The following is a 10,614-nucleotide window of genomic DNA, read 5'->3' as shown; positions in this document are numbered from 1 at the left end:
ACGATAACTCGAGTAGGGTCATGCGAGCCAGCCAAAAAATCTAACTATCTATCTACGAGCCAGTGCAGCCCAACCCTATTTCCACATTTTCCATGTTTAAATTGGGATGTGGAAATAACAACAGTTTTTAAATAAAAACTATCCACAAAAATAGAAAACATTTAGATCTCATGATTTCAGATCGCCATGGATCTCCATGAATTGGGAATGCAATTTCAATTGCTATTTCCTCCATTAGTATTTTTCACCAGTGAAATAATCAAATAATCAACAAAACTATTCAAGAAAATAATACTAAAAAATACTATACTTTTATATAATGAAGGGAAAAAAGTTTAAAAGGGAGGAACGTGAATTTGAAGTAGTTCACATTAAGTTGTTCAAAGTGGCAGATAGATAAGTTCATTCAAGAACGTTACTACAAGAATCGAATGACTACAAAATGACAAAATATTCGAAGTTTAGATTACCACAGATAACATCACGATACCAAGGAAGTTGCTGATAAACTTGGACATCCTCTCATGTCCATCATTCAAAATGATGTTGCTTAACTAGCTTCGGGGGTCTCGTCTGTCCGATATTCAGGTTTAAGCTCGTACGTTCCTTGGTTGGCTCCCTTGTTATTGTACACGCACAGACTCTTGAGCATATCTTTGAGAAATTGCTGCCACAAATGTCATTGAAGAGACATCAGTCTGTGTAGTGTATGCTACGTTCGACCTCAAGGGTGAACTGTGGTGTATGCTACGATAGACAACTAGTCATTGAGCAATGCTAGGGTTGTAAAGAGATCTATTGCATGCCCAGAAATTAAGCAATAAGCGGCCTAACTACAATGCTGTTAGCTAGATGCAAGACATAAGCGGATATGCACATGAGTAGCCCATGGGATGACATATGCATAAAAATGAGTGACTGACAGCAGATGTTGATGATATTACATTATTACTAATGATGCATGATATAACAACTTTAATATTGATTCGTTGTTGCTAATGGAGTGAAATCTGTTGTTTTCCCCAGATCAAGAAAAAGCTGGCATACCTCAGGCTGATCTGTGTTCTGAACAAGTTGTTTTAGTGTCCAATTTGGCTTTTTCTCAAAGAGCCTAAACATGATCTTCTCCATTTCTTCGGGGTCTTTTCTAGTTCTTTTTGACTCTGACCCCTTGGCTTGAGCTTTTTTCTCCTATACACTCGTAATGGGTTATATCTATATTATGTTAGTGTGGTTGTGCACATAAAGAAATAGTTAAACAAACTTCCATAATATAGAAAACAGAAGCAATGGACAATGTAGTGTACCGTTGACCCAGTGGTCTTAATATCATACATTCCAGGCATGGATCTTATACGGAGTCCACTATCATCATTAATGAACTGCATAAGATTCACGGGGTGAAGACAGAAGAAGAAAAAAAAGAGGGAGAGAGAGAGAGAATGTCACATATATAGTGACTGCACTGCTGCATACTTACTATTTGATGAGTACTCTTTGTTCAAGAAAAACAATAAACAACTTACCCTTGTTTGTCTTGGTTTAGCCATAGATTTATTCGTCCTCTCCCTGCAATATCTGCCATAGTCTTCAATATTCTCAGAATGAGGCTTCATGTCAAATTTATGGTAGATTGTCCCCTCCACAGAAGGCTTCCCTACATTAAAGCATAATTAGCAGAAATACGACGTCTTCAAATGCTTAAAGTTATGATACAAGTCTCGAATATGATAGCATTCATGGATAAAATATTGAAAGAAAAGTTGGAACCACAAGCATGTTGCTTCTGGCCCTGATTCAAAAGTCTGACCTTTTAACTTACAGGAAAAGAATAATAAACAATAACACATCAACTGTGTCAATTGAGTAGTGACCTTGAGATGACTCAGATAATACACACATTGGAATAAAATCAGTGGACATGGCCATTGAGTAGCGCTTCAGCAAGTTCCTATCTCCTATGCCAGCCAACTCCATAGTAAACTGATAAACGACGAGTCAAAGTCAAGAGATTGGAGAACAGTTAAATATGGATTCTGCCACCAAACCTTGGAAAAACAAAGGCTACTCCACTGGTCCTTCTTAACCCTACATGCAATAATAGAGAGAATGTTTTGCACATAAAACGGAGACATGTGTAGCTATTAAAAATATCCTGCTATTATTCACCTATCACCGGTGTTGCATCCTAAAACGGAATTTTCATTACTTAGCCCTCATTAATTATAACAATGACGTAAAAAGTGTAAATATAACGAATATAATTCCCAATTTCAATTCGCATATCGAACTCCATGTCAAGTCATATTAGGACCACATCTGAGTTAGAGGTAGTATGTTCCTATTATAAATCTCTCTCTACAGTGGCACATGAAGATAAAATTACCAAAAGCTGCCAATATACGAGTTGATTTTTATAAGGCAGTATATCCAAAAATTCAGACAGAATATATTGAAACATTACTCTTACTCTCAATTAAGATGACACAAACAAGCCTGTATAAGGCTGACTCCTCCAACCTAACAATTTCCTCATACCACACATGTAAACTGCACCATAGCAATAACATGCAGAAAACCTTACAACGACCAAAAAGCTCAAGCAATAATACAACTAAAGATGGTTTTTAACTATCAATAACATCTTCACCTTGATTGAACCATATAAACTAGATTTATTTGCAGAAATTTAATCACAATGAATGTCATTTTAAGCAGTGGTGTGTAGGGAGTAGTTTGTAACTCTTTGCACAACAAGATGGACCTTGATAAAGCAAATTTCTCAATGGATGACTTCCTTGTCAAGTTTATGCAATGTGAGATTTCTCAGTGTTGCAGGCATCTTCTCTAAGTTTACTTAACCTCACAATTTACAATGTAGGATTGTAACAGTTTAGGACTGATCGGTAGGGTGATCATTTATCGAATGAAGGGAAAACCAGACAGAGTAAGAGAAAGGAACAAACACCACCCTCGAAACAGTAAGCAAAAAGATCAAGACAAAGCAGAGCTACAACAAATGAATAACATACAACACTGTAGCCATAAATAAATTACTATGTGTGTCCCAAATTGAGGGTAATCACTCCAAAGTCCAAACCGAGCTAAGATATAAAGTACAACCATGAAGATATGATCTCGTGTGTGTCGAATTGGGGGATTTCAACAGGAAATTGAGACAAATCGGATCAATAGATTTAAACCACCACATTTTTCACAGTTGACGCCACCTTCTAAAATCTAAATCACAGAGATCATTAGTTTCCTCCCAAACAATTAAATGAGCACAATGAGATTCCGTCCAGTAATATATCCAGAAGAAAATCAGTCTACACATTAACTAGTGAAATTGAGATAAATAGCAACAATAATAATGAAATAAACCATGCATGCAAAATCACACTCTAAGAAACACCACAAGCTTCACAAAATTCAGTGCATTGCAATTGAAGATCAAATAGAGCTAACAAACAATTAAAAGAAGGCAGCGCGGAGAGTTTCAAACATCGAATCGAGAAACATAGGGCAACACATGTCGACACATACTCACACATTTCAGTGCAAATGCGCACACACATATACACCTGCGTGGATGACAAGTCGTCGTTAGAATGCAGCGGATCGACGGCGACGACGACTTTGGCGAAGATTTGGCCGGCGGAAGGGTCGGAGGGGAACGGCGGCGTGGGTTGGTGGTGAGTGGTGTTGCTCTGCATGGCACGTGCGACGACGGGGGGGCACTTCATCATCCACACGCGTCGGTCGGCCTTGCTGGTATCCAGCTGCGGGCTGGTGAGCGCCGCCGCAGGAGCTGAGAATTTGGCATCTTTCGGTTTCTCCGCCATCAGGATTGAAGACGGCGGTTTTTGGAGTGAGAGAATTCTGATTTGCTGCGAAGTACGAATCCATTTGATGGTGATATTTTCATCTCGAATTTCGGCAATTATTGTGTGCGGTGGCGCAATGCACCCATAAGTTATTTTTACTATGGATAAATGTATCCTACTATGGATAAATGTATCCCAAGTTGTACTACTCTCTCCGTCCATTTCTTTTTTACTCGTTTTGAAAAAATCATACCCCATCCGTCCCAGTTTAGGAGTGCAATTTAGTTAGAGCACGAGTTTTAAAAAGTTGTTGGGGTGTGTAATAATTGAAGTGAGATAGTGGAAAGTGAGACCATTTTGACTTTTTGTATGTTTAGTATTTTGTTTTGTTTTATTTTTATGAAAATAATGATATTTGAGTGTAAATTTCATTAATAATGAGGTTAAATTTTATGTCCAAATATGGTAAATTCTAAATGAGACTCTAAACCTGGGACATACGGAAATGACAAAACATGACTCTTAAACTGGGACGGAGGGAGTAATAAATATTTAAAGTGGATATATAGTAATGTAAAAGCAAGAAAATATAGGGAAGAGTCTTATTCTAGCTTTTACTTTATTAAATATATATACTTAAACTAATTTTTATAATTTTTTCAAGACGAGTGCAAAAAAAAAAGAAGTGACTCAACTTTCTTGGGAAAGAAGAAGTTTTATATTTCTCATTTACTTTCTTTTAATAGTCGCCGTTAACATTATAGTTCACTTTCTATTTTCATAAAAAAATCCATCACTTATTAAGCTATAAATAATAACGGGTCTTAATATTCATGAACACTTACAATTGCTATAATTTAGTTTTAAAACTCGTGGAGATGGGGTAGGTATTTATATTTTGAAAAATTCTCTAACGATGTTGAATTAAAATTTTATTCAAAAATTCAAATTAGATTGAGTTTTAATTGGTGCCAAATTCTGAATGATGTACAACGTTTATTTTCAATTAATTTGAACATAAACTAGGATAAGTTAATTGCCTATGACATGTGAATATTTGTTACTATATCTTGAAGATAGCTACTTAATTGCCTAAAATCAAAAGAATTGAAATTTTCCTCATAGAAAATCCTAATGCAAACTTCAAAGAACAGATACAAATCCAAATAGCCAAATCTCTTGTCATTTGTTGTAGTCATTGCAATATCCTAAGAAATAATAAAAAAAAATTCAAGGAAAAATTACAAGGGCAGTATGGGAATTCACCATACCACGAGGCTTCAAAGGTCAGATTCTGCAGCTGCCCTCAAATTCCAAAGTAGCCCTCTGTTATCTGCTACTTGTATGGTTGTCCATCTATCCTCAAGTTAAAGCCTGTATTCTACTTAGACTCTGTTTATGTGCACTACAATGATGGCTCTGTCTTCCTTTTTTGGTAGTCTTGGCAAGGGCATCACAGTATTAGCGCTTACGCTTGTAGATGATGTTATGATCGCTGTCAGAAGAATTTGGCGAGGTGATATTATTCTTGGCAGTCTTGGCCAGAGCATCACAACTCCCGCGCTTACGCTTGGAGATGATGTTATGATCCTTGTCAGCTGCTTTTGGAGAGGTGGTATTCTTGTTGGCATCCTTGCTCGAACCTCCAGTTGGAGAGGTGATACTATTCTTGGCAGTCTTGGCAAGGGCATCACAAGTCTCGCGTTTATGCTTGGAGATGACATTATGATCGTTGTCAGCAGCATTTGGAGAGGAGATATTGTTGTTGGCATCCTTGCTCGAACCTCCTGGCTGTTCTTTTAGTATGTCTTTCACGAAAAACTTCAACCTCCACAGCGTTGATTCACTCTGTGCTCGAAGAGAGAGATGTATTATTAGATGTGCCAAAAAACAAAGTAGAGTATTGATCAGAGAGAGATACAGAGAAGTATATATTGCACCACCAACCACAGTTGAAGATAAATAGTAGGGTGCTGAAGAGAACCTGAGCATTGATATCAAGCTCCACCTCTTCGTCATTTGCTTGGAAGTCGAGGTTACCTTGAGCTACGATCTCCAGTGCCTTATTGAGATCTTCAGGAGATAAATTGGCGAGAGCAACTCCTAGCTTTCTTTTTTCCATTATAGTTATGTTCCTGGAGGAATTAGCTCATTGAAACGTGTTAGATAAAATTGCATGGTATTTTTGTAAGGAATTTTTAAACAAGAAAGTGGATTGAAGAGTGACAACTGTAAATTGCAGCACAGATGCATAAACACTATCAACAAAATAAAACAAGTCGGATTTAAACCTTTTTTGCTAAGATTAGAGCAGAAAGCTAGAGACAAAAAAAAGTTAAATCATGTCAAGACACATTCCTATAGACGATTTTTTTGTGAAGCAAGGACGGAATAAAGAAGGGACGAAGAACCAACTATCTCTAACAGGAAAGTTTTTGTAGTTGGAGTAGTTACACCTATTATTGTTCTCCTTCAATGTCTATGCCAAGATAAACTCGGAAAAAGGTTGAACTGGTAGGGGGGTGTTGGGGGGTAGAAGTATAAAGCACCATTAGTATAGATCCCTGTAGATGAGCGTTGCTTAGTCTCAAAGGACGAGTTAGAAAGCAGTCCAAAATATGCTCAACAAACATCCACACTAACCTGCACTGTTTAACAACCATTTCTCGGAGCTCGTCTATATGCATATCAATGTCATAAAGCTGAAACACATTTAGGAAAATTGCACATTAATGATCACGAACATCTACATGACTCCACAAAATTTCTTTTTTTCATGTGCTAAAAAAATTAGAACTTTATCTTACCTCAGTACTTATTTCCCTGGCCAGTTTCGCATGAGAAGCCTCCAGAGCAAGCTGCGTGTTTGCTTTTGCTTCAGCTTCCTCCTGTTCTCGTCTTTCTTCCTAAAATACAGATGTACGATCAAAGATCTCAAATACATTACAAGTATAGTTGCTTTTGGAATATTAGGATGACCAGCTAATGTGAGGTCTACGTTGGGGGCTGAAAGTACCCCGGAAATAATTACCTCTTCTATAACTTTTGGCAAAAACTTTAGCCACTTCTCCTCAAAAATTTCGAGTAATCGCACTGCCTTTTTATGAACTTCACTCTTTCCATCATTGTACTTCATTGCATTTTTAAAAACCAATCGCACATCAGCACATATCTCGCGAACATGCTTGTATCCAGTACCATCATTGGTTTCCATTTGGTTTTTTATAGTACTGAAGTCCATTGGTCTGTCAATGATCTGAAACATGAAGATCACTCCAGGTATAAAATGAGACATATAAGGCACTGATTGTAAATGTTAACCATAAAACATTTACATAAGAGGTATCATAATTTGAACATTCAATAATAATATGCAGAGCTGCTTCCCATACTGGCACAAAACCTATGGTAGAAATTCAATTCTGATAAAGCAAAATTACGTCTCATTTATCAGATTGCAACTCTGAACTGTCCTCTTATTTCCATTTGAAAACTGTCAATGGTTAACTTGCACGAAAGAACTACTTTGCACAATTATGAACTGTGAAGCCATTCTAGTACTGTCATAAAATCACCATAGATACTGGTTTAGTATAATCAATATGTGATTAATCAGATGCTTCTAGAATCCATTCTAAAGAAATTCTCAAGCTTTCCAGACTTGTAATGTACTAACGCAGTAAGCAAATCCTTGACCCCATGGACCATTGTACATGACTTTTGAAATATGTAAGTCGTTGTTTTACTTTCTGAGTGATTGTGTTCATATCTGCGATTTAGGAAATAAATATATACACAATATACAAGTTTGGAGTTTCAAACTGAATTGAGAAGGCAAGGTCAATAGCTACAGACCTTGTAAATTATCATCAATGTATATCTTTCAAATGCATTTCTTTCTTTTTTTTGGTAAAGAATCTAGGAGGCTTTACCTTATAGTAATCATTCAACGCAAGTCCTGCAACATCTACTGGGTGCATAAAGGGCCAAGCCAACTTCTGCAGCCCTGTGATCTAAACACTAGAAAAGGCACATGATAAATCTTTTCTATCCCATAAATCATGGAGTATTGTTTATATAGAAAAGGAGTTTGGAAAAAATAAATAGTAGCACAAAAAAAAGTTCTTGCATGTCATATCATGACACTGTTCAGTAACTTAACTCAAGAGACTTGCCTGACGAAATACACTTCCAAACTGGCGCATAAGGTCTTGCATTCTCTTAGCAGCAGCAGCTTCTCTACGTGAAGCATCCTGTTGTAGTTTTTTCATGCTTAAAACATGTTTCTCCTTTTCCTTTTCCTTCTCCTTTACTTTCGAAGTGTTTCTGGAAGTGCTTGGTTGCTTTGTAGTTGCATTTGAGTAAAACTGTTCAACTTCATTTACTCTTTGCTCAAGCTGCAAGATGGAGAATAGTGCAACACATATAACGGTTGTGGCATTAGACTGAGCAAGTGAAGCAATTGAATTCCGCATTCTGCGGAAAAGAATATAGGCCAGCAGGTAATAAAGGTAATAGACGAGTTGGCTCTGGCTAAGATCTTAAAAACATATATGAGTGCCATTTGAATCTACTTTTACTAAAAACATCTAAAAGTTCATAGTATGAATATACAGTAAAACGACATCATTGCATCATGTAGGCTGAGTACTCAGATCATCATAAATTGAACGAGAATGCTTACTTGCTCAACCTTCGTTAACAGCTCATCAACCGTAGCCATATCTTCTAAGTTGGTTGCGCGATTCATTGATGCATTCACCAGATCCATCTAAACAAATGAACTAAGTTTAGTTCCAATTTCTAATTTAACTCTGCAACCAAGATACTTTAATCCCACCCTAATTTTAAGTTACAAAAAATGGTTATTCAAAATTTGCTACAGAAATCCATTAAAGACACTCATAAGCCCCTTTAGTTTTACTACCGAATCAACGCTCAGACATCAGAAGTACTCCAATTGCGACTAACCAAGCTAAATTCAGCTCAGAACCGAATGAAGTTTATTAAATTTACGAACTGATCATTAGTTCAATCATAGGTAAGCACGATAAGATTATGCTGATTTCCTACACAACGAGTAATGCATAATAATTTACCACATGATTGCAAAATACATCACACAAAGCTTGAATTAGCCTACACAGACTCGAAAAAAGTTGATTTTACTAAGATAACGAACCGAGCTGGATTTCATTCATTAAAAACAAATGAACAAGCACATGTACGATGCCGAATTTCCAGTTATACAGTTTGCCGTATGATTACTGATCACAATTCGGCGAAATTTAAATTCGAAATAAGTGAACAAATTGGAGCTACCGTGGCTTAGATATTTGGAGTGGTTCTGTGTGTAGAAAGATGAATCTGCTATTGCGCCGGCCTCTTCGACGAGATCCGCCTTGCCTGCTTCCACTTATTCAACGTTTCACCGCCGGCGGCGGGTTTTGGGGAAATAGTTTGGATGAGGTAATTACACGTTTCATACCAAATGTTTTACATTTATTTCAATTTAATACAAAAAGTATTAAATTTATATATTTCACACACCTTAGTGTTTTAAATTAATACATTCCGTTAAGTCCTTGTTAACACCGTTGCTTTCAATTACATTATACAAATAAAAAGTTTCGTCAATGTTTCAAATTTATACAAAAAGTTTTAAATTAAAACATTAATTATTTCAAATACTGTTATTTTTATTACTCACAAAAATGAAAAACACATAGAAAAAAATCACTACTCTTCACCATCAAATTAACGAATTGCATTTTATTGTCGAAGTTTTCTCATGTTACAATGGAGAATACAACTAAAAAGATATTGAATCTTTTTTTTGAAAAAATTAAATATTGACTTGTTGACTGTTTGAAGCTCAGATTAGTTACTCCCTCCCTTTCTCTATAGTTGAGTCCTTTTCCATTTTGAGAAGTTTCCTCATAGTTGAGTCATTTCCCTATATAATAACTTTTTTCTCTTTTTTACTTACCCTCTCTTACTTTAATATCTCTACTTTATTCACTTTCTACTTTATTGTCTCTATTTTTTTCCCTCTCTTACTTTTTATCTATTTATTTAACACATTCAGCATCCATTTCTTAAACTTCGTGCCGAAAAGTTTTGCTCCAACTATAAGAAACGAATGGAGTATTTTGTAAAGAAGAAATATGTACTTTATTTTATACTGTGTTCTATAAAGAATACAATAAAAAAATAAAGTATATTGAGGGACAAGATTTTTTTAAACCACGATCAATTGCTGGAAGAATTAATATTGACTATTATTTTTTAGAGTGATTAATTGTATTAAATCTCTAATTATTCTTTTATTATGATGACAAGTTTGACAAATTATAAACTAACTAGTGGTGTTTAAAATATTTAACGGGGTGTATTAATTTAAAACACTAATGTAACATTTTGTATGAAATACGTAAACTTAATACTTTTTGTACTAAATTGAAACAAAGGTAAAACATTTTGTATGAAACATGTAATTACCCCGTTTGGATGGCAATGAGAATTGGGATACACCGGTGGCGTTCGCGTTCGGTTTCCAAGATAAAATAATACTAAGATACAATCTATGATTGCGTTGTGAGATTATTTTTGTTATAAGGGATTAACTATGACTAATTATCCCATGATTATCCATCTAGGATTGAGTTGTGGGGTTGAATATTACGAACCAAACACGCTACAAATTTAATCTCGAATACAATCTTGCAAACCTAACATCATAAATCTTGGTTTCAAAAATGTCTCAATTAGTAAACATATTCTACTA

General features: G+C 35.7%; 2 protein-coding genes across 3 annotated transcripts; both read right to left on the bottom strand.

The window, feature by feature from the left end:
- Window positions 1-357: 357 nt before the first annotated feature.
- Window positions 358-3,870, bottom strand: LOC121761336 (general transcription factor IIF subunit 2-like). Its single transcript, XM_042156991.1, has 6 exons — window positions 3,585-3,870; window positions 1,875-1,983; window positions 1,527-1,657; window positions 1,308-1,382; window positions 1,048-1,191; window positions 358-667 (listed from the first exon to the last, which is right to left on the bottom strand). The coding sequence occupies exons 1-6, from the start codon at window positions 3,843-3,845 to the stop codon at window positions 551-553; spliced, it is 837 nt and encodes a 278-aa protein (XP_042012925.1). The 5' UTR covers window positions 3,846-3,870; the 3' UTR covers window positions 358-550.
- A 1,045-nt stretch (window positions 3,871-4,915) lies between these two features.
- Window positions 4,916-9,309, bottom strand: LOC121762908 (transcription factor GTE6-like). Of its 2 annotated transcripts, none has more exons than XM_042158934.1 (9): window positions 9,150-9,309; window positions 8,512-8,598; window positions 8,003-8,224; window positions 7,760-7,840; window positions 6,859-7,083; window positions 6,635-6,733; window positions 6,471-6,529; window positions 5,812-5,962; window positions 4,916-5,675 (listed from the first exon to the last, which is right to left on the bottom strand). In XM_042158934.1, exons 2-9 carry the CDS (start codon window positions 8,596-8,598, stop codon window positions 5,289-5,291), a joined length of 1,311 nt encoding a protein of 436 aa, XP_042014868.1. In that variant the 5' UTR covers window positions 9,150-9,309; the 3' UTR covers window positions 4,916-5,288. The 2 variants fall into 2 exon arrangements, with proteins under 2 accessions (XP_042014868.1, XP_042014869.1); XM_042158935.1 differs by having other exon boundaries at window positions 8,521-8,598.
- Between the last annotated feature and the right edge of the window lie 1,305 nt (window positions 9,310-10,614).

The sequence above is a fragment of the Salvia splendens genome, chromosome 13, assembly GCF_004379255.2.
Source record: "Salvia splendens isolate huo1 chromosome 13, SspV2, whole genome shotgun sequence".
Classification (NCBI taxonomy): Eukaryota; Viridiplantae; Streptophyta; class Magnoliopsida; order Lamiales; family Lamiaceae; genus Salvia; species Salvia splendens.
This window is presented reverse-complemented; position numbering and strand designations above follow the sequence as displayed.